Here is a 24,545-nt window from a genome sequence, read left to right as displayed (position 1 = left end):
TGCTTACCTTGTGGTGACCCAGAAGCAGGGGGTGGGGTGAGGACAAAATAAAACCTTCAAAGGCATTTCTCCACCACCACCTACTTCCACTAACTAGGCCTCATTTCCTAAAGTTTCTACCACCTTCCAGCAGTGCCGTCAGCTGGGGACCAAGCTGTTAGCACATGACCTTTGGAGGACATTTATGATCCAAACCTTAGAGACTTTATATGAAGTGAAAGGAGTTCCTCTTGATCCTCTGATGGGATCAGTTTGGTTTCTGTTCAGAGAGAGAGAGAAGATATGTCTGCTCTCTTAGGCATGTCAGTCCCAGCTTTGGCAAGGAGAAGGTAGCAGACATGTCTGATTGGTGTCAGGCGCTAGGGACACAAAGGAGGGCAAGACACAGGTGGTCCTGGCTCTGTGGAGTCCACAGTCTAGAAAGGAGATGGACAGTAAGCAGGTAAAGGAAAACATACACCACTCGGGAGGTGATGCAGGAGAGAGCAGGAGGTGGGCTGGGGCTTGCCCATGTGGTGTGATCCGAGTGGCCCTCTCTGAAAAAGGGCCCTTAGGCTAAGACCTGAAGGATGGGGAGGCTCGCACTGTGGGCTGGAGTAAGCTTCCAGGGAGGGAAGGCTAGAGCATAGTAGTTGGTGAGGGAGGGAGTGGCAGGTTCTATTCTTGGTCTCAGGTCTAGAAAGACAGGGTGGAGCTTGATGGTGACACCCATCAGTGTTAGCTTGACCAATGCCCCTCAGCTCCACAGCCATGGGCTTCCAGCATAAGCTCATGGCTGTCACCTATCAAGTATTAACTACATCTATCAGGCTGTGATTTGATACAATCATTATAACAAGCCTAAGAAACAGGTGCCACTCTTACCTCAGTCTTGTTAAGAAAGAGAATGACGCTCAGCAAGATGGAAACAAATCAGGATCACAGAACTGACGGGTTGAGTCAGACTTTAACCCTTGGCTGCCTGACACTGAGCTCTGTGAGGCCTCTGACTCCCTAAAGTATTACACACGTGAGATGCGAGTCCCTCTCTCTCTTTCTCTCTCTCTCTCTCTCTCTGTTTCTTTTTGTTTGTGCATGTGACAGGTGAAGTTAGTGGTTGAAGAGACCAGCTACTCTAATTCTGGTGTGTTGTTGAAAGAGATATCTCTCTCTCTCTCTCTCTCTCTCTCACACACACACACACACACACACACACACACACACACCTGCATACCAGTGGGCGTTGGGAGTTCCTCACTGTGTGCCTACCTTCTCCTGGAATCAGGTCCCAGCATTCCCCAGAGATGTGGAGATTCGAGCACTGATCGAAGGACAATTCATGGCCAAGAGGATTCATGCAGAAGGCCTGGGCTACCGAGTCAGTAAGTGAACTGCTGGCAGGGTATGTGCTGGAGTAGGGGCCCAGTCGCACCTCAGGACACAGCAGGCAGGACAGTGTCTAAGTCTGTTACAGGGGGCCTCACACAGGAGGATGGTGGAGCCTGACCCTGGTGGGGGGGGGGGTGATAAAGTGAGTCTGCCTGCCTCTGTGGGCAGGTGTGGAAGAGAAGGCGGTTAGCCTGCTTCTCAGCTGCTTCCCCAGGAGCCTGCTTTCTTAGCCAGGAACCACAGGACCCAAAAAGGATCCTGAGTGCCTAGCCACAGACCAGACATCCTGAGCTCTGGATCCCAGGGACATGGGCAGTGCCAAGTGGCAGGCTCTACTCTGGGCCATGACTGGGACTTTCCGCTTGGGCCAGGACAAGTGGGGATTCGGTACCACCATCAAAACTCAGAGGACTGGCGTGACCCAGGGCTCAGAGGGAGGCAACCAGGAAGAGAAAGGGATTCATGAGGACTTGAACTGTGGGGTAGGTGACTCCCGAAGATCAGCGGGTTCCCGTTACTGATGGTAATGAAATGGTCTGAGGTTCTGAGAGGAAACGAGACTGGATGACCATAGAATTCAGGTTTCCGAGATGTATCTGTCCCTCTGAGAAACAACTGTTGTCACTGGAGAAGGTCAAAAACCTCTGAAGCCACTTTGCTTGAGGGCTCCCTTAGGAGCCTTTTATGGGCAGTTCATGTTCTGTGTGGGATATGCTTTGTTATGTCTTTGAACCAACCCTGTAAAAGGATGCTATAAAAATAAGCACTGGATAAACCTCTTGGAAAACCTGTTAGACAGCATCTGCTAAAGCTGGATATCCACTTTCCCCGCAATCTTACTTCTATGTAAATGCACAATAGAAATGTATACATGTGTTCTTCAGAGGTTCATGAGAACCTTTATCAGGGTGTGTTTAATAGCCCCAAGGTGGAAGCAGTCCAGTGCCCATCCACAGTAGACAGGATGAATGCATTGTGGCCTACTCATGCAACAGGATGCTAAGCAGAAATGTAAATGAACCAGCTTCAGCTACCTGCAGCTAAATGGGTAAATCTCATGGAAGTAGCACTGAGTAGAAGACGCCAGACACTGGAGTATAAATGGCAGCATTCTGTGTACATCAGACTCAAAACAGACAAAACTATTTGCTGTTGTTGGAAGTCAGGGTAATTAGTAGTTATCTTTCAGAAAAGAGAATGAAGCCAGGCTTGGTGGTACCTCCCTGTGATCCCAGCACCTGGGGAGGCTGAGGCAGGAGGATCACAAGTGCAAGGCCAGCCTCACCAACTTAGCAAGACCCTGTCTCTATTAAAATAGAAAGGGCTGGGGATGTAGTTCAGTAGTAGAGCACTCCTGAGTTCAAACCCCAGTAACACACACACACATACACACAGGACATTTCTTGTACAAAGCAGCATAGAGATATTTATCCCCTTAGCAAACTTAAAATCAGAATCAAACCTCTTTCCAGCTCAGCTTATTCTCAAATAAGACCTCTCTCTCTGTCACTCTTATTTTTTTGAACAAGCCCAGGACCTTGCACATGCTAGGCAAGCACTCTACCACAGAGCTACACTCAGACCTACTCTTTTTTATTAGAGCATATTAAATATATAGAATAATAGGTTTCATTGTGGCATATTCATACATGTGTATGACATTTTGATTATTTCCACTCCCTATCACCAAACACTTCTCATCTCCTCTATCCTTTTCCTTCTTTTAATAGTCTTTCTTCTAATTTTATATCATCTTTCCCCTCCTAGATTCTACATATGAGAGAAAACACGAAATACTTGTCTTTCTAAGTCTGACTTCTTTCATTTAACATATTCTGTAGCTCCATTTACTTTCCTGAAAATGACAGGATTTTGTTCTTTATAGGTTAATAATACTCTATTATGTACATGTACCACATTTTTTAAAATCCATTCATCTGTTGACGGACACCTAGGCTGATTCCATAACTTGCCCATGGTGAATTATAATAAACATGTATATGTGGGTATCTTTATAGCATACTGACTTTTTTATTTTGTATATGTGTGGTACTGGAGATTGAACCAGGGGCATTCTACTACTAAGCTACATTTTTCTTTAAAGATTTCTTTTTTAGTTGTAGATGGACACAATATCTTTATTTTGTTTATTTTTTATGCGATGCTAAGGTTCAAACCCAGTGCCCTCACACATGCTAGGCAAGTGCTCTACCACTGAGCCACAATTCTAGCCCCCACAGCTCTTTTTTAAATTTAATTTAAAAAAAAAATTTGACACAGGGTCTCACTAAGTTGCCAAGGCTGGCCTCAAACTTGCGATCCTCTTGCCTCACTCTCCTAAGTAGATTACAAGTGTGTGCTACTGTGCCCAGCTAGTATATTGACTTTAATTCCTTCAGCTATATACCCAGGAGTGGGATAGCTGAATATGTGGTAGTTCTATTTTTAATTTTTTAAGGAACCAATTCCCATGATGGCTATGCTAATTTATGTTCCCACCAACAATGTTTAAAAGGTGCTTGCAGCATTTATTGTTACTTGTATTCTTTTTTTTTTTTTTTCCCCTCCAGTATTGGGGATTGAACCCAGGGTGCTTTACTGCTGATGTACCTCTCCAGCCCTTTTTATTTTCTATTTTGACACAGGGTCTTGAGCTGTTTTGACCTTGCCTTCTTCCTGCTTAGCCTCCTGAGTACCTTGAATTACAGGGGTGCACCACCTCAACATGTTATTTGTATTCTCGATGATAGGCATTCTGACTGGGGAGACCCAGCCCAACTTTTATCTTTTTATATTCCTTCCTTCTATGTCATTTGAGTCCTTTTCTTTTTCTATATTTTACTATATTTATTCCTATTTTGTATTGTCTTTTGATTAATGCATTTCAAAAGGCTAGATGTTAACTGGGCCTGGTGGTGGCATGCCTGTAATCCCAGCGGCTTGGGAGGCTGCGGCAGGAAGATTTTCAGGTCAAAGCCAGCCTCAGCAACTTAGTGAGGCCCTAAGCAACTTAGCAAGACCCTGTCTCTAAATAAAATATTTTTTTTTAAAGGACTAAGGATGTGGCTCACTGGTTAGATGCCCCTAGGTTCACTTCCTGGTTAAAAAAAAAAAAAAATTCCATAATATGTTGTGTGTTCAGTTTTGCATTTCTTTTTTTTTTCCATTTCTAGAAAGAGTAATTTTCATCTTTTTCTGTTCTAATGAATGTTCTTTAACCCAGCTCTTTGCTGTCTTGATATATTCTCCATTTTTTTAGTTTGTAGGGGCAGGATGAGAGAGAAAGTATGTCTGCACCCTATATTTCTTAGCTCAGCTCACTGAAAGAGGCTGGGAGCAACATAATCCCAGTAGCAAAGAACATCCAGAGAACGAATTTAAACACCTTTCTCCACCCAAGGAGCCAAGGATCCTTGGATTAATGAAGGTTATAGGGGCTGATATAAGGATAAAACAAGTTGAACCTGCCACATTTTCTGTGCTATGTCTTGTCCAATTTTTTTTCTGTCTCTGTTTTCCACTCTAGTTTTAAGAAATTCCCTGATATGTATCCTTCAGGTTATTAAATTTGACTTTGCCATGTTTATTATTTAGCCTTTCCATTTAGTTTTTTATTTTTGTAACCATGCATTATTTTTTAATTTCTCGGACTCTTTCTTGTCTCCTGGTTCTTTCTTATAGTGTTATATCCTTGTTTTTGGAACGTTATATTCCTTCAAATATTTCTGAAGATTCATATTAGGATTTATTTCAAATTGGCTTTTTTAATTCCTTCAGTTATCGCCTTATTTCTAGGATACTCTATTTGTTCACATCGATCCTTCTCTTTCTTGCTACTGTTGTGGTTGTTTTTTCTTTTTCAAGAACAGAGGGACTGGGGGTTCTTGGCACTAAATGAATCACATCTCTTAGTGGAAACAGCAAGCTTAGGTTTCCTTTTCAGGAGCAAGGTCTCTTCTCCTAGTGGACCTTCTTCCCTGCCCAAATACAAGAGATACCTAGATAGGCTTCCTATTTGGGTGAATGTGTTAACTTTCTGTCACTGTGGCAAAATACCTGACAGAAACAATTTGAAAGGAAGAAAGGTTTGTACTGGCTCACAGTCTCAGAGATTTCATTCAGTTCACGTTCACTTGGCTCCGTTGTTTCTGGGCCTGTAATAAAGCAGAACGTCATAGCAAGGAGTACGTGTGGAGCAAAGCTATTCACCTCATGATGGCTGAGATCATAAAGAAAGAGGCTGGGAACAAAATCTACCCTTGAAGGGGATACCCCAGTGACCTACTTCCTCCAACTAGGCCCTACCTCCTAAGGTTCCCACCACCTCCCAGTAGCCCACTAAGCTATGAATCTGTCAGTAGATTCATTCATTGATGAGGTTAGAATGATCCCATCACCCCACCAGAGGCCCCACTTCTGAACACTCCTGCATGGGGAACTGAGCCATCAACACCAGAGCTTGGGGGACATTTCATTTCCACACAACAGTGAAAAGATAGATTTAACTTGATGCCTTTGAGCGCTGTAAATGCTGTCAAGAGGGAGTCTTCCCTACAATGTCTTCAAATGCCAAAATGAGCAGGATGTTATTCTGGTTAAAAGATGAGCCCAGCTTCTTTTTCTAGTAAATAAGTGCAGCCACCGTCTATCTGTCCACGTCTATCTGTCCGTCTGCCATGGGGAGTTTGGTGTTACTTCAGGTTCTACTTCTCTGTCCACTGCACCCCAAAGACTTCCCTTTTCACTTGAGGTCAGACCAGGGACAGAGAATGGAGAGAAGGGGTTTCATCACCACCAACATTTAGCATTAACCACCTTTAAATTTGTTGCCCATCTGATGAGTGGGTCTAAACAGATATCTCAGTGTTTCATTAATGAATTTGAACAGCTTTGAGTAACTTTAGTTTCTTCCTCTGTGAACTGATTTATTTATATCCTTTCCCATTTTTCTGTTGAATTGCCTTTTTAAAAATTGATTTGCAGAAATTCTTGGTATATGTTGAAGATTAGGTCCTTGTCATTTTTCTGTGTTGCAAACCTCTGTTAATCTTACAGTGTTGGCACTGGAAGAGAATTTTCACCAAACTAAAGCCATCACATTTTCATCTTATATTTTATGAGTTTGCAATGTTAAGAGGGTTCCCCTATGCTAGTGTCCCAGAAATATTGTTTTGCATTCAATGAATGTTATAATTTTACCTTCCCTATTTTTGACTTTTATCCATCAGGAATCTGTGTATGGTATAAATTGGAATCTGATTTAATTTTTTTCTACATGTTGATCTAATTTTCTCTGTTTTCCCCATTACTTATGGTGCCTCTTTATCATTTTTTAAATCCCTACATATACATGGACCTCTCTCAGTCTTTCCTTTTCTACTCCATTGGTTTGTTTGACTGTTCTTGGGACAAACTGTATTATTGTGACTTTGTAGCATGTCTCTGCATTAGTCCTCTAGGGCTTCTATAACAAAGTACATCAGACTGGGTGGCTCAAACCACAGAAATTTATTTTCTTACAATTCTGGAGGCTGAAAATCTGAGATCCATCTTCTCTCTTTGTCTCCTTTTGTGCCTCTACATTTTAACTTCCTCTTCTTAAATGACATCAGTCATATTGGATTAGGGTCCACCTTAACGACTTCTTTTAACTAAATTACCTATATAATTTATATAGGTATAGGGGATTGAACTCAGGGGCAGTTTGCCACTGAGCTATATCCCCAGACCTTTTTATTTTGTATTTTATTTATTTATTTTTGTACTAGGGATTGAACCCAGGGGTCTCTTAACCACTGAGCTACATCCCTAACCCTTTTCATATTCTGGGTCTCGATAAGTTGCTGAGTCTAGCTTTGAACTTGTGATCTTCCTGCCTCAGTCTCCCTCTACACTGGGATTACAGGTGTGGTCACCGCAACCAGCTTTATTTTGTATTTTGAGGCAAGGGTATTGAGGTTGGCCTCAAGCTTATAATCCTTCTCTTTTGCCTTCCTGAGTCTCTGGGATTATAGGCGTGTACCACTGTGCCAGATCTAAATTACTTTTTTTTAATATTTATTTTTTAGTTGGACACAATATCTTTATGCTGAGGATCGAACCCAGGGCCTCTCATGTGCTAGGCGAGTGCTCTACCACTGAGCCACAACCCCAGCCCTCTAAATTACTTTTTAAAAGAGATATTTATCTTGCTCTTTGTCTCCAAATACAATTATATTCTGAGATACTGGCTGGCTAGGACTTTACCATATGAATTTGGGAGGGAGATGCAATTTAGCCCATAATAATGTCTTGTGTTTATTTTTTATTTGTTCTGATTAGTTATACATGAAGGTAGAATGCATTTTGACACATTGTACACAAATGGAGCATAACTTCTCATTTCTCATGTCTTAATATCTAATGTATCAATTCTCCTCCTGGTTTTTCTTCTTGTTTATAGGACTTTATTTTTCTATTAATATCTTATAACAATTTGGCTCAGTTCCTAAAACAAAAATCCAATTGGAATTTTTATTAGATTACACTGAATTTATACTTTCATTTGAAAAAATAGCATGTTCATAATATTAATCAAGCCCAACCAAGATTGTGGAATATCTTTTACTTTATCTAGATATCATTTTTTGTCCTTTAATAACATTTCATTTTTTTCTTCATAGAAACCTTTGAATTCTTTGCAAAGGAACTAACTGGCTACATTACATTACTAGTTGCCTTTGTGAATGGTAATTTATTTTCTACTGCATTTGCTATCTATTATTATTAAAAATGCCACTGATTATTATGTTACATGCAAGTATCTACTAACCTTATTAATATTAGTTCACTTTTTTGTTTTATTTTTCTAAGTAGATGACCTATAGATGACTATTTGTCTGCAAATAGTGATAGTTTTCTTGGATCCTTTTACCTTTTTTGTTTATCTTATGGCATTGATGAGTATGCCACTTACTATGTTAAATACTACATACCATGGATCTTTGCTTTTTTCTGAATTCTATTATTTATCTATTGCTGTTTAACAAATTAACTCAAAATTTAGCCCCTTAAAACAATAATCAGCCTTTATTATCTTACACAATTCCCTTGGTTCAAGAATTTGAGTCAGCATAACCAAGTGGTTCTTTTTGTGCATTTTTTTTGTAAAGGTGTCTTCTTATGTTGCTCAGGATAACCTCTAAATCCTGGGATCAAGGGATCCTCCTGTTTCAGCATCCCAAGTAGCTGGGACTCTAGGCACACAACAGAGTATCCCAGGTAGCTGGGACTACAGGTGCATACCACTGAGCCAAGCTCTGCCTAGTGGTTCTTACTGAGAGTCTGTCTTGAGTTTGCAATTGAGCCATCTTCCAGGGCTCAAGTCTTCTGAGGACTCCAAGAAGGCTAGAGGATCTGCTTCTAAGATGGTATATTCACATGGCTGTTGGCAGAAGACCTTGGTTCCTTACCATGGAGACTTCTCCATAGGGCTGCTTGAGTATCTTCATGACATGGCAGTTAGCTTCTCTTGAATTGGGAATCCAAGACAGAATGATCTACATCAGAGCAAGATGGAAGCTGCAATATCTTTTATGACCTAGTCTTGGAGTTCATACCTACCCTGTCATGCACACAAGTCCTATTGGTTACATGAGTTAGCCCTGTTGAACGTGTGAGGAGGTTACATGAGAACATGGATATTGGGAGGCATGGGTCATTTGGAGGTCATTTTGGAGTCTGGCTGGCATATCAGTCTTAAAGACAATACTTCTTAACCTTTATATTAAGAATGGTGTTTGTTGTAAATTTTGGTGAATTCTTCTGTCTTGTACAGTCCTTTAATCATCTAAGGAAATTTCTTTCTATTCTTGGTTTTTTGAGAGATTTAAAAAAAAATAATGAAAATGTAAGACAATAAAGGTGGGTGGACAGCAGTCTCCCTAACAAATTACATGTGACAGGACTACGTGGACAGAGTCAGCTTTGGTTCTCTTCCTGGTCATGGATATTACAAAAGGCATTGTTCCCTCACAATCACTCAGTGACTGAAGAACTCTGGAAAACAGCCCTCTCTACCATGGGGGAATTGTCACAGCCATTACACTTTTTTTTTTCCTTGCAGTGCCCAAGACAAAGATTCTGGCCACAGGAGGAGCATCTCACAATAGAGACATCTTACAGGTAGGTGCTGGTAGTGGACTGCATGCCATGGCCCCTTCCATGTCTGTCGTGTCTAAGAGCCAACAGGAAGCGCTGCCTCTGTTTCCACACCTGCAGGAATGGGGAGCCCATACTCACGCTCTCAGAAGCTAGCTCTTTGGCCTTATAGCTCCCACTGTGAGCGAGTTCCATCTTACATCCAGGTGAATTCTTTGGTCTTTTATAGTCCACTCTCTGATAGCAGCAGTGACCTCTGGAAGCCCATGGGAAGTGCCTGTCCTTCCCCTGTTTGAGTTTTCTGACATCTAAGACAGTGTTCTTATTCCTTAATGCTTCTCCCTTTTAACTCTCTGACTCTCCAACCATTCCTATTGTAACTCCGTTTCCAGGCTTTGTCTCTGTCCCTCTGGTCCTCCATTATGCTAGAAATATATGACCCAAAGTAGAATCAATCTACACATTTCTGACACTCAGGCTATCACATTGTACAGCCATTAGCTCCTCTTAAGGGGACACTGTACATTTTGGGGTTTAGCCTGTGGTTGCCTTAGCTATTTGAGTAATGACCTCAACTGCTGCGCTCTGGCATACCTGTCTTAGGTAAGATCATCTAGGAGCAGAGCCTGAAGTGAGGATTCTTCCATAAGTTGTTTGTTGATGGTACTCCCAACAGGAAGGGAGTACGGAACTCAGGACAGGGTTGGGGAAAAAGAATAAGCAAGGATATGACCTGGAGTCTGCTTTAGCTTTGTCCTCTGGGGTGCTCTGGAGCATGAATTAACTACTGAGCTAGTTCTGCCTTGGGCAGTGGGGCCAACTAATTGTCTTGGAGAGGGCTGAGTTGAGAGATAGCCTCTGTAATTTGTTCTCATGAGGAGGAAATACTGTGAGCCATTAGCTTCCAATACTCAGCAGCTGGGTGGGGGATACACAGGGTCCAGTGACGAGAATCCTGATGGGGTGCCAGTGGCATCTACTACAATACCTCTGGGCAATTATAAGACCTTCCTCCAGTCTTTTCCATGTGAAATCGTCTTAATACAGTTCCTCCATTCTAAATTTATGCAGTTTAATTTTTGTACCTAAATGAAGAGGTTCATCATGATCCCTATAAAATGTGACCTTGGCTGCATGCCTATCTACAATCCCAGTATAATCCTTGGCCTACCGAGGTAGGAAGATCACAAGTTTGAGGCCAGCCTTGACAACTTAGACCCTCAGAAACTTAGTGACCCTCAGAAACTGTCTCAAAATGAAAAATAAAAAAGGACTGAATATGTAGCTCAGTGGTAAAGTATTCCTGGGCCCCATCCCCTGTACCAATAAATAAATAAATAAATAAATAAATAAATAAAGTTCCCTTGTTAGTTTGTGTTTGTTAACATTCATCTGTTTCCCAGCTGACAGTGGTATTTAGTAATCATGCCTCCTAAATCTCCTGCCTTGTCTAGTTAAAATGGTTTAAAAGTACAGGGATAGCCTGGAGAGCTGTTGCCCTCCGCTAGGGACTTCCCCCAAGTCACCCTTCCTCTGTTTTCCCTGGGGCAGTGTGGCTATGTGTATTTCTTCTTGGGGTTGAACCCAGGGGTGCTTAGCTACTGAGTCACATCCCCAGCCCTTTTTATATTTTTATTTTGAGATGGGGTCTTGCTAAGTTGCTTAGGGTCTCGCTAAGTTGCTGAGGTTGGCTTGAACTTGTAATCCTCCTTCCCCAGCCTCAGGAGCTGGGATCACAGGCATGCACCACCACACTTGGCCCAAGTGTACTTCTTTGAAGGGCAGCAGAGGTGGAGTGGAAGGGATCAGAAGACATGAGGAAGGAGAGTCTGGAAATTTATTCCAGAATGTCCTTGTGTCCTCTGAGGAATGACTCACCACCATAAAAACTCTGTGTCCTTCCCAGGTGCTTGCAGATGTATTTGGTGCCCCGGTGTATGTCATAGACACTGCCAACTCAGCCTGTGTGGGCTCTGCATACCGAGCTTTTCATGGTAGGTTGATGAATGAGGGATCGGTGTCTCTGGAAGCTTTCTGGCACTGTCTGGGCTGAGGAGGGTGGGAAAGGAAAGTAAGGTGTTCCCACTTTGGGGAACTTGGGGACTTTAGCCTCATCTTTATCTCTCCCAGAAAACAAGGACCAACCTGTACCCTTCATTCCTTTATTCTCTACTTAAAATCGAGACAGGGATGCAGAATCCAAACTGAATGAGTCCTGGTAATAGTCTGGCTCTGCAGAGGGACACTGGAATAGGGCACAGGACATGCTTGAGTGGACATGGGCCTGAGTCTGGACAGATGGTGGGCAGGAGAGGTGAATAAAGCCGAGCCCTATGTTCAGCAAGAGCAGGAAGTTGAGACAATAATGGAGGCTTCAGAACCAAGCATTCCAGCACCCTGGACAGCTCCGTGTATGCTCTGATTGAGGCCTCGCAAAAACTCCAGATAGCACCCTCATCCAGGCCAGTTCTGGAGGGAGCAGCTCTTGCTCACAAGGGTGGTCTCTCTCAATTTGGACCAGTTTTCCCTGTTTCCTGCCTGCTGAAGGAGCTTCTGGCTCTCGTGTGCCTCCAGGGCTTTGTCCCTTCCCTCTCTAGTGCTTCCAGTCTTTGCATGCTTGCTCTCAACTCTTCAACATACTTATCCAAACTTATACTTTTCTTTTAATGTTGAGAATAAATCACAGATATTTCCTCAACAATTAACCTTCTTTATTCCTCTCCCTTTTGCCTCATCTTCCTCACCCCACCTCTTACATCAAGATCACTGGGGGTTTTATTTCCAGATTTTTATTTCCAAAACACAACTATTTTTAATTACATTTTACATCATATTAGCTCTTATTTGCACTTAACTATGAGTCTTTCTTCCTTTCTTTCAACTCTCTGCATTTTCTTTTCTTTTTTTCTCTATTAATTTTGTTTGCTTTATTTTTTAAATTTATTTTATTTATTTATTTTTATTTTATTTTATTTTTTTTGTGTGTGTTTGTGTGTGTGTGTGTTTTGGCACTGTGGATCAAACGCAGGGATTTGCACATGCTAGGAAAATGTTCAAAGTGACCATAGGTGGTATAACTGTTGCCCTACTGAAGTGTTTTTATAGGTATTCTATATATAGTATGATAGGATGTAATAGGTTAAAATCATGCTTAGAGCTGTGTGCAGCCACTGGTAGAGGCACTTGCCTAGAATGTGTGAGGACATAGGTTCAATATCCATCTCTATTTCTATACTAGTTTTATTGACAAATGAAACCAAAATTGATTGAATGATTGATTGATTGATTGTGGTTCTGGGGATCAAACCCAAGTCCTCATGCATGCCAGACAAGTCCTCTGCTACTGAACTACCTACCCAACCCTCTAAATGAATATTTTAAGATAGAATCCAGCCACTGATGATTTTGAGGCCTGACATGTCCAACAAAGTTTTGGTTTCATTGTCCCAAAGAATGCTGGGTAAAAGAATCTGAGTTCAGAATACTTTTCCCAAGAACCTTGATAATGCTGTTGCCTGATCTGGCCTTCAGCATTGCCAGGGAGAAGTCTAGAGTCCATATGATACTCCTCCTACTGCAGAAATGGGAAGGAGTTACCCTTTAGTTACTTCATTGCTGTGTTATCCTATGTTTTGATTTTCTTTTCCCTTTCTATGCTCCTTTAGTTGCTGAAGGGTATTGGGTCTGTTTCCCTGCTCTGCCCTCCAAAACCAAAGCCTGATCTGAATCCTAGCTCAACCTCAAGGCCTGTTAGCTGCTTTATTTGGAGCTTTCTCCTCCCTTGCTGGTCTGGGAATGAACCTCTCCTGCAGCAGGGTTGTGAATGTGAGTGGAACCAGGAACAGAGTCTGATTTGTTTCTCAGCTGGCCACCCACCACCCATCCCACTCCCTCATCCATACTCCTCTGGCATGAGATTTTCTAGCACCTAGTTGGGAAAACTGGTTCTTACATCTTCAGGGGACCCTCCTTCACTCAGGGTGCTGATGCATTACTCTGGCCATCTGACACCCCTGCTTAAAATGCCTAGGATTTCCATACTGCTTCTTGCCCACCCATAGCAGCCTTCCCTTCTTTCCAGCTCTGCTATGAATTTGCTTGATGAGCAATGATTGAGTGCCTCCTATGTGCCAGACCATGTGCTGGGCTCCTGGGGTACCGTGGTGACTCAGAGAGATGCAGTCTCTGGCCTCCTGGAATTTGTAGCTTGGCCAAGGAGGAACTTTAAACAAAGGATCACCCAGGGCAATGTGGCTTATTGTTAGTGTGCCTTACTGACAAGTGCAAGACCCTGGGTTCAATTCCCATACAAAACAGAGAATCACCTAACAAATTACAAAAAATGCTCTGGGGAAAAGTAGATGGTGCTCAGGGCTGGAGGCTGGGGGAGGCCTCCTGAAGTAGTGAGCTTCCTAGGAACAAATTATCTAAGAAGGAAATGGGTGCATGTAGAGGGAAAGAACATTCTAAGGAAAAACATGTGGAAAGAAGACCAGGGTGGTCAGAACATGGTGAGCAATGGGAGAGTGAAGCAGTACACAGGAAGACAAGCAGGTTGTCTGCTTCTGTCATATCTGAGGGTTGGCTTGGCCACGCCATGAAAAGCCACTCTACAGCAAGCAAGACAGACTAGGCCCCTGCTGAAAAGCAGTCTGACTTGAAATTTTTTTTCTTTTTTTAAAAACAAAGTTATTGAGGGGCTGGGGTTGTAGTTCAGAGGTAGAGTGCCCGTCTAGCCTATGTGAGGCACTGGGTTTAATCCTCAGCACCACATAAAAAAAATCAAATAAAGATATTGTGTCTACCTATAACTAAAAAATAAATATTAAAAAAACCCAAATTTATTGAGGTACAGTATGTGACACAAAAGTCACCTATTTTAAGTGTACAATTCAGTGATATTTTTAGTAAATTTGCTGATTTGTGCAACCATCACCATAATCCATAATCCAGTTTTGGAATGTTTTGATTTTGTCTTGATGCTGGGGATCAAACCCAGGGCCTTGAACTTGGCTTAGAACCAAACCCCTAGTTTTAGGACATTTTGTCACCCCAATGTGATCCTTTGCAACATGCACAGATAGGAAATGGTCTTTCCCTTCTTGCACTACAGGTGGAAAAGACGTGCCCTTTACAGAGGTTGTGAAGTTAGCCCCAAATCCAAGACTAGCTGCTACTCCAAGCCCAGGAGCTTCTCAGGTGAGACACCAACATATTTTGTCATGCATTTGCACTGTGAAAGCAGACCAGGGTATTTTTTTCCCAAAAAGGTTAGTTTTTTTAATCATATACATTAAATTTGATGTGTTCAACTGAAGAGGAAATCCTGTTTTGAAATTATCAAGAAAATGGGGCAAAAGAAGCGAGATTGTCAGTTGGAATGCACAAATATTGCTGACACTGATGGGAATTCTGAAGATAGTGTTGGTTTGGTAGTTCAGCATCAGAGGTCTGAGTAATGTTCCTTGCAGTTCCCCAGATCAGCAATGGACAAAGGGAACCTAATGTGAGCCACCTGTGTTATTTAAAACTTCCCAATAGTCTCATTTTTCAAAAGTAAAAATAAATAAGATTAATTTCAATAATATATTTTATTTAATCCAACATATCAAAAATATTGTCATGACAACATGTAACCAGTTAGAAGAATTGCTACTGTAGCCAACTTGTGCACACAAGTTGCTCTAATCCCAGCTCTTCGGGAAGCAGGAGGACCATAAATTGAAGACTAGCCTGGACAACTTAGTGAGACCCAGTCTCAAAATAAAACAATAAAAAAGACAGGGAATGTAGCTCAATGATATAGCACCTTGTTGCTCAATCCTCAGTTCCATACCAAAAAAAAAAAAAAAGGAAAAAAATTTACTAATATGATATTATTACATAATAGTATTATTCTTTTTTGTATGTGTACGAAGCTTTTGAAATTTGGTGTGTATTTTGATCTTACAGTTCTAGGCAGGCTTCACGTGCAAAGGCACACGTGGCTTGTGGCTGCTGTCTTGGATAGTGCAGCTCTAGATGTGCCCCATGTGGTCTCAGGATGTCAGAGCTGCTTCAAACATCATGCTTTCATGTAGCTGTGTTCAGAGGCAGGTATTGGAAGGTACCTGAACTGTAATGTGGAAGGCAAGAGGGAGAGAGATGGGCAGGTAAAAAGACCCTCTCTTGGACCACTGTGGGACCACTGTGAGGAATGCTGGCCAAGGTATCTCCAGTCTATACCCTTCTGAGGACCAAGGCGTGGCCCATGGCAATCATATGAGTCTGAATGTTTACTGGTATCTAAGAGGACTCCTACTGGGCTGAAGACCCTACATGTAGAATTATTTCCTTATTAGAGTTTCACAGAAGTATAACAACCAGGTCACAGACAATGGATCCCTTAATACAGATATAAAGTCAAGTTGATTTCCATAAGGGTTGTACCATCAATTTTCACTAGATATACAGTGAGACAATCATTCCCAACTACCCTCACCAGAATTTTTTTTTAACTTTTGTAGATTTGATAACAAAAAATGGTTTCTTATCATAATGTACAGTTTAAAAAAAAAAGTCTTAAAATACAAGTTTGAGAACTAATAGCGGTTCTTTTTATTTTCTTCAGTATTGGGGATTGAACCCAGGGCTTTGCACATGATAGACAAGTGCTCTACCCCTGAACCATATCCCCATCCCTTTTTGTAAATTTTTTTTTTTGAGACAGGGTCTCCCTAGGTTGCCTTAGGCTGGCCTTAAACTTGTGATCTTCCTAACTCTGGGTCCCAAGACACTGTGATTACAGGCATACTACCAATGCTCCTACCGACTAGCATTTCCTCTTTTATGAATTGATGCTTCCTTTCCTTTGTGTAGGAAAAAAGCTAAATTGCAAGCTAAGAGGATTTAAAATTTTTAAATTGCAAGTTGCAACCAGATGTTAGAGCACCCTCCCCTCCTGTCCTAAATTGCTCTTTCTGCCCTTGTAGGTCTACGAGGCCCTTCTCCCCCGGTATGCTAAACTTGAACAGAGAGTCTTGTTCCAGACCCAAAGGCCTCTGGAATGAATTCTGCAGGCCCAGGCACTCCTGCCCACCCCTGCCTGCCCAGATTCACTGATCCCACTTGGAGACACAGCCCTGAACAACAGGGACTGTCTACCCTGTTCTGAGCCGCTCTTCCTGCTCATGTTGACTCCTCAGAGTGCTCCTGCCCATCCAGGATCATCCTGAAGCTGACTTCAGCACATCTTCCTGAAGATATTTGGGCTGCCTGTGCCCTACGCCCTAGGTCGGGAGAGCATCTCTCCTTTCCTGTCTTTCATCCAAGGATGCAGGATAACACCAACTCTGGAATATATCCACTAAAAAGTGTGACCTTTCTATTTTCAAAGGCAAAATGAAAGCTGATCTTGGGACCTTAATCAGCAGAATGGGAGAGACAATGCCTTCTGCCACCACCTACCCTGGCCCTGACTACGCTCACCAAGCACAGATGCCCCACACTATACCTTGACCCTGCTGTTCATCATCTTCCATCACCCAGAGCCCACAGACACTTCTCTCCTATACCCTGGTCCTCCCAGTTGTTTCTGCCCTGTTCATTTTACCTTCCCAGGTGCCCTCCCAGGACTTCTCCTGTCCCACACCCTCCTTCCTTCATGTGCTCACCCTTCTCTGCATACGTCACTTGTCCCTCCCTTATGGGTCACCCAGTTTCTCCCCACACCCATCTGGTGTAATTCACCATTTCCCACCTGAAAAGAACTAATAGTCCTGGTGGACACACTTCTTATACCTTCCCTCAGTTCTGCCCAGAGTCTACTAGACTCTGGGTCTGGTTGGGCCATCTCCCAGGTGGTGGATTTTAGGGCTCTCTTCTCTTTCTCATTGCAGTTCAGTTTTTGAAGACATTATATCATGTTTCTGGGAGAATTTTGCAAATTCTTGATTTCTTTTTTATTTGGAGTATTTTCATCAGGTAAAGAACTGATCTCACTTTCAGTTATCTTCCTATATTTTTATGGATGTTGGGTTTCTTCTTCTCCACTGCTCCTGTTTTACTTTATATCTCTCTATTTCTGGATCAGTTATTTGCAAAAGCTTCCATAGAAAGTCCTTTGTGATCTTACTCCTGTTAAAATTCTCCAGATTTTTCTTCTGTCACAGGCCTTTGCTGATTCCAGTTAAACCAAAATACTTGTGGGCTCATCCAGAGTGGCAAGATGCTGCAGGCAGGTCTGAGACCTGGTGGATGAATAGTGACTGGTGGAAACTCAAAAGGGAGATGCTTAGACTGGGACTAGGACCAGAGCGTCACTTCTGTTAAGAATTGAAGCCATCCTGAAAGGGAGTGGTGTCCCTGGGAGGTTGGTGGGTGAAAAGGGAAAAAGGAAGCAAAAATCAAAAGATAACAGCCCATCAGATACAACAGCAACTCCAGGATACAGAAGAAAACACAACTCCCTCATCACCATCTGGACATTGCATGTTAAAGAAATTTTACATGAATCAATAGAAAAGGGCTCTCTTGGACCATGAAACAGAGTGAACTGTAACACAGCTCTCCAACAGAAAATTTTAAATCAATTAAAAATTCGTGGATGTGAAAGAAAACCACAGATCACAAATTCAAAAACAAAATGAAAAAGCTTTTCGAATGTGGAAAAGAATTTTAACAAAAAGATAAAGTCATAACAATATGGAGACTAAATTCCAACATATCCAAATGAAAGTAGATAACAGCTGTAGTACAGTAAGGCTCAAAGAAGGCAGGAATGAGAAGAAGATAGGCCAAGAAGAGACAGCATGGGTAAATCGGAGCTCCTGAAGGAAAAAAGAAAAGAAAAAGAAATTGAAATGGTATTAATATTTAGAACTCCCCAAAAGAAACTTCTGAACACTCTGAGCAAGTGCTCCATGACTGAGCTACATCCCCCACTCCTGAAACTAGATCTTGAAAAGATCACTCTTGTCACTTGTGGAAATTGGCCCCAGATGATCAACTCTGAGACCTACTGCAGCAAACTATTACATGATGAAGCTGAAAGAAAAATTCTCCAGGCCAAAGATCTAGTCCCTTACAGAAGAAGATCAGATTGGTCAGACTTCTGAACAAAGCAAAATAGCAATGGAGCGACAATATCAAAAAGTTTTTTTTTAAAGTATGAACTATGGATTTTTATATCCAGTTAAGCTGTTCTTTAAAATTCAAAGATACAGAAGGAAGTTTTAATTATGCAAGTGCTCAGGGAATATTATAACTTCCACGGAAAGAGAAGCTTCATCCAACTAGGAAATGATTGGGGAAACTTGAGCAAAAGTACATCTTTAGTTGTAGATCTGACATCCAAATGCAAGTGGGGGTAAGGGTGGATGAATAATTTTAAATGGTACATGCTTTGTCTAGAGGTAGACAACTAGAAAAGTGGAAAAGAAGGGAGAGGGAAAAGGGAAAGTATAAGAGTTCTTCATGGCATAAGCAATATGTAGGAGTCATATTTTTAAAATTGACAAACCAAAGGTTTGAGGCTTAAGTAAGATAAAAGGGGAATTAAGAGCATTAAAGTATACTATACTATTGCCTTCAATAGTATAATATAAACAATATCATCACTAGAATAAAAGTGCAAATCTCCCTCAATATCCAAAGAGACAATAACTAAGTGGAAAATGTAGTGAATGTAGCATCATTCACATAGTAAATAATAAATCCAAGCATGTGAATCCCATCAGTAAATGTATGTGGACTTCATCCACCTATTGAAAAGAATTTCAGATTGACTTACAAACCAGCATGTCTGTTCTTTACAAGAGGCACACCTAAAATAAGTGATTCAGAAAGTCTTAAAAGTAAAGGAATAGGCAATAGCATACCAGACAAACGGAAACCACAGAAGGCAAGGTTTACAATTCATTTCTTTTTTTTTTTTTAATTGTCTTAATTAGTTACACATGACAGTATAATGATCTTGACATATCGTACATTTGAATCAGATGGGATATAATTTCTCATACAATTCATTTCTAACAGGGTAAAATTCAGGAAAAGAACAGCATTAAGATACTCAATGCGAAATAAAGATACACTAATTATGAATGTTATAGTCTGAACTGCTCGGTTTGTGAACTTTGAATGATATTCTTCAACTCCCACCTATTTCCTGTGTAACAAAGAGTTCTTTGTACTTTTCTTTCCCTTTCATTTTTCATTATTTTAGTTGTGTTGCTTCTGGCTTGTCAAAGCATATGACATTTGTACAACAATCTGCAAAGAAAAATAGCTAGAAGTAATAGAGAAATTTAACATAGCACTCTTATTCAAGACTGAAGTTGAGGCAACAAGAACTACATAAAGATATTAGAGACCTAAATAATAGTTTCTATAAAGTAGGTCATCTGAATATATATATTGACTTTCACACCTTGGTAATATTATCTATTCTCACAAAATTGATAATTTATTATATTATAAAGAAAATCCCAGTAGCTTGCACAAAATAGTAATAGAACTTTTAACTACAATGCAACAAAATGAGAAATTAATAGAACACTTTTTAAAAAAAGTCATACCTGGAGAAGAGCTTCCTGTTAAACTACTCTTGGGGGGAAAAGAAGAAGCTAAATCAAAATTTCAGAACTTCTCAGAAAAATGATTAATAATGAAATTGATGTTATGTAATTAAAGCAGCAAATGAAATATAGCTTATAATATTGGAACACTGATACAAATGAAAAGTGAAATGAATTGTTATCCAACTTAAAAGGGAAAAGAAGAATAACCAAATGAAAAAGGAAAAATAAGGATGAGAACACACAGGTTAGGAAAATGAACAAAAAATAGGATAAATGAATAGAAATTAGATAATAAACATGGACAAACCATTATGTAATGTAAGGGGAGAATGCAGAAATACATGGAAAAAATAGTGAAAAAAAATTTAATCTTAAAGATTACTTTTCACAATTGGATGGAATTAAATATGACACCCTAAATTAAATGGATAATGATCTAGGAAAATACAATATACTAAAGTGATTCCAATAGATAAAAGTTTAAATAGACTAATTTTCTTAAAGGAAATAGAAACAATTATCAAAGAACTACCCTGTAAAAAAGAGGTTCAATGGGGAATTCTGCCAAATCTTCACTGACCAAAACACTAGAAAAGAAAAAAAAATACCTCCTGATTATTTTAGGAAGCAAACATAACTTGATTCCGTATGGTAGGTTGCAGAAAACAGCCCAAATCTTTACATGTCCCTGTAACCTCATAACCTGCCATGGAATTCTGTTGTGCCATCCCTGTGTGATTCTGGGCTGTGCATGTGACTTGCTTTAGCAATGGGATTGTCATAAATGTGATGCAAAATGGGATTACTCCTACTTGTGCTCTCTGCCTTTATCATGAAAATTCTGTAGCTAAAAGAACCTGACCAAAGCCATTCAATTTCAACCTTAGGGTTGTTGACTATCTCAGACATATGAGGGAGCCCAGAGGAGACCAGGACTACGCAGCCAAATAATTATTTTTTAAGACATTGAAATTAAATTGATTTAATACACAGCGATAACTGATGAAAATTAGTGCCAAAACAAAAGCCTAATATATTTAACATTGGAACTAGGCTGCGGAAGGAAGCTGGAAAAATGGTGAGAAAACCATTATAGGAAGCTAAAAACAAAATACAAGGAGAGTAGAAAAAATGGTGACCCGTGTTACCACCTGAAGGTGACTTGGAAGCCAGCAAATGTACCCACAGAACATGTAGCCTTGGAATAGAGATGTCTAGGTGAAATGTTGGAAATGTCTGCTTGCTGTTACTCCAAAGAATCAGTCAGATGTTAAGTAGAAAGAATTTAGAGGGACTACAAAGTACTACATTGGAATAATAACTTTCTCATCTCCATCCCTTAAAGCCAGAATAAGATTATGAAATGAAAACTTAGCTTTAAGTAAAAAAACGAAACCAAGGGCTTTGAGATACTTTTTCATGACTTTTTGTTTTTAGCTTGGTTTTGGTTTTAGTGCTGGGAATTGAACCCAGATCCTCATGCATACTAAACACATCCCTCCTTATATACACCCCTCTGAAGGAATCAAGGCACTATCTAATAGATCCTTCCACCTGCTTTCAGGAACAATTAAGATTGTTCCACAGCCATCGGACACACCTAGAGTATCAATGATTAAGACTGATGGGAGGAGCTCACAAATAATTGTGGGTGTGGCCTTTTGCACATAGAGTGGACTCCAATCAGAGTTTTCCCCAGAAAACTTTAGAGAGCTACACTGATGAAAGTGGTATTAATCTAGACTAAAAGGAACTACATGTAGAAAGACTCTGGGCCCCTGGGTAGAAAGCAAGCTATGAAAGTTGCTGAAAAGGCATATTTTACACTGTGTCTTCATAAGTGTCCAAGGAGGACAATAGAGAGTAGAAGGTACAATTTTTTTGAAGCCAAGAGCCAAAGAAAGCAATGGATTGGAGTAGACAAACTCCAATGTGGCCTGCAATGATCCCTGCCTCCCGGAATTTACGCCTTAGTGTAATCCCACCTTTTAAATATAAGTGGGGTCTGGGATATTCTTCTATTAGGATATGAGAAAGGTGATGGAATGTCACTTTTGTAATTATGTTGTGTAAGGTTTTAACTTCCATCTTCCTAGCAGGCTGTAATGACTCCCATGCTGGCTTTGATGAAGCAAGCTGCCCTACAGAGAGACCCACATGGCAAGGAACTGGGGCCAGCTTCTTGCCAATTTCCATCAAGTAACTGCAGCCCTTTTCCAATAATCCACAAGAAGCTGCATCCTGCCAACAACCCCATGAGCTTAGAAGTGGATCCTTGCCCAGTGAAGCCTCAAATGAGACCCTAGTCCTGGCTAACACCTTAATTGCAGTCTTGTGAGAGATTCTGAAGTAGAGGACCCAGCTAGACCATGCTCAAATTCTTGACCCACAGAAACTCAGATTACAAGTGGGTGTGGTTTTAAATCACTAATTTTATGCTGATGTTGTTAGACAGCAATAGATACCTAATACATGTAGGATACAGAACTGTAGCTTATTTGCAAAACATTGCCCATCTACAGAGCAAAGAGACCTGCTATCACTTTCCCATTGGGATTTTGGAATTGCTATGAGCAAGTAAATGTTATGATGCCTTCCATTCTCATGCTTTCCAAATGGAAGTGCTTTTGTAATTACCCTGTCCTTGTTTTACTGACTTATGTTAGATACATGGGAGGGGGGTAACTAATTTGACCATTTTGGGGGCGGGTACCAGGGATTGAATTCAGGGGCACTCAACCACAGAGCCGCATCCCCAGTCCTATTTTGTATTTTATTTAGAGACAGGGTCTCACTGAGTTGCTTAGTACCTTGGCTTTGCTGAGGCTGGTTTTGAACTCAAGATCCTCTTGCCTCAGTCTCCGGATCCTCTGGGATTATAGTCGTGTGCCACCATGCCTGGCCTAATTTGAATTTTAATTCATGTATCTTTTGTGTGTGTGTGTGTGTTTATAAATATATATTTTAGTTGTAGTTGGACACAATACCTTCATTTTATTTTATTTATTTTTTTAACTTGGTGCTAAGGATTGAATTTGGTGCCTCACATGTGCTTGCAAGTGCTCTACCGCTAAGCCACAACCCCAGCCCCTAATTTGTGTATCTTTGGATTATGAGTAGCCACCTCCAGACGTTACAGGAGGAATTATGAGATCTTGAATTTTGAGTCATGTTTGAGATTTTTGGAGGCTGCTGGGATGAGAATGCTCACATATCATATGTAGGAATGATGTGAAGAATGGTCATGAGGACAAACACTTGGCAAAAATGGCCCCAAATGCTTCATACCTGGGTTAGCCAGTTTTCCACTACAGTAGCAAAATACCTGAAACAAGATTGGGGGTGTAGAACACTTACCTAGCATGTGTGAGGCCCTTATTAAATCACTAGTTCCACAAAGAAGCCAACAGACAAACAAACTCTGAGATAAACAACTTAAAAAGAGGAAAACTTTTATTTTGGCTTACAGTTTAAGTGGTTTCAATTGGTGGTTGGCTGGCCTCGTTGCTTTTGAGTCTGCGGTGAGGCAGTATTTCATTAGCTGAAGCCTGTATGGAGGAAACTCCTCACCTCATGGTGGCTAGGAAGCAAAGAGACCAGAAGGGACCAGGGTTCCAATACCTCCTTCAAGGGTATAGCCCTGATGATCTAATTTCCTTCCACTAGGGCCCGCCTCCTAAGGATTCCACCACCTTCCAATAGCACCATGGGCTAAAGATCAAGGTTTTAATCATGGGCCTTTAGGGGACATTCCATATCCAGACTATAGCCACACCTAACTTATCCACAGACTTTATGTGGATAAGGTCATGCCCTTCCACTACAACTCTAAGATTGGCGGTGCTATTTGGTTTAGTTAATGGGGTGTTAGCAAACACGCAAGATGAGGCTTGAAAACAACTTGTGTTGTTGATCTTGCTTTCTTGCAGGAGCACCATTTCTATGATAACATGACAAGGAAGGATGACAAACGTGGAGTAGAACCTGGTCATTCCAGCTGTTTCTTCCAGCCAACAGTTAGCTGAATTCCACATAAACAATAAACATTTTATCTCTGTAGGCCTCTGAGAGTTTGTTGTTGAATGTTAGCATTATAACAATAGACAACTGACAATACCTAAACTCATACATATTATACAAAATAAAACTAGATCAATCTCTTATTAATATCAAAATTAATAATTTTATCAAATTATTGATTAGTATAAACTATGTTTATAAATGATATATTTGTCAAATAGTATCAAATTAATATCAGTGAAAAAAATCTCAAATAAAAATATCAACAAACCATTAGGGCATTAAAGATAATGTTTCATGACAAATGTAATTTATTACCAAATGGTTTTGTATCATAAAAATCAATGAATGCAATTCTTTATTTCAATAGGTCTAAGAAGAAAAGCAATTTGATTGTAGCTGCCAAAAAGGTCTTTGACAGAACTTAATGCTCATTCCTGATTTTTAAAAACTAATAAAAGT

At 40.7% G+C, this 24,545-nt stretch overlaps 1 protein-coding gene across 7 annotated transcripts in view; it reads left to right on the top strand.

Annotated features, from left to right (window-relative positions):
• Xylb (xylulokinase) overlaps positions 1–24,122 on the top strand; it is a 46,330-nt gene extending 22,208 nt beyond the window's left edge. For 2 of the 7 annotated variants that reach the window (XM_040290025.2, XM_078038131.1), the window contains 5 exons: positions 1,265–1,361; positions 9,473–9,531; positions 11,414–11,501; positions 14,621–14,706; positions 23,993–24,122. In XM_040290025.2, coding sequence (XP_040145959.2) covers positions 1,265–1,361; positions 9,473–9,531; positions 11,414–11,501; positions 14,621–14,706; positions 23,993–24,088 — 426 coding nt within the window. In that variant the 3' untranslated portion in view covers positions 24,089–24,122. Of the gene's footprint in view, positions 1–1,264; positions 1,362–1,739; positions 9,414–9,472; positions 9,532–11,413; positions 11,502–13,172; positions 13,333–14,620; positions 14,707–16,478; positions 19,588–23,992 lie in introns of those variants that run through there. The other 5 variants (XR_002484891.3, XM_013362015.4, XR_005735857.2 and 2 more) reach the window with 5 other exon arrangements.
• Positions 24,123–24,545: the final 423 nt, after the last annotated feature.

Source organism: Ictidomys tridecemlineatus, chromosome 2 (genome assembly GCF_052094955.1).
Source record: "Ictidomys tridecemlineatus isolate mIctTri1 chromosome 2, mIctTri1.hap1, whole genome shotgun sequence".
NCBI lineage: Eukaryota > Metazoa > Chordata > Mammalia > Rodentia > Sciuridae > Ictidomys > Ictidomys tridecemlineatus.
The sequence above is the reverse complement of the archived record's forward strand: the minus strand, read 5'-3'. Positions and strand labels throughout refer to the sequence as shown.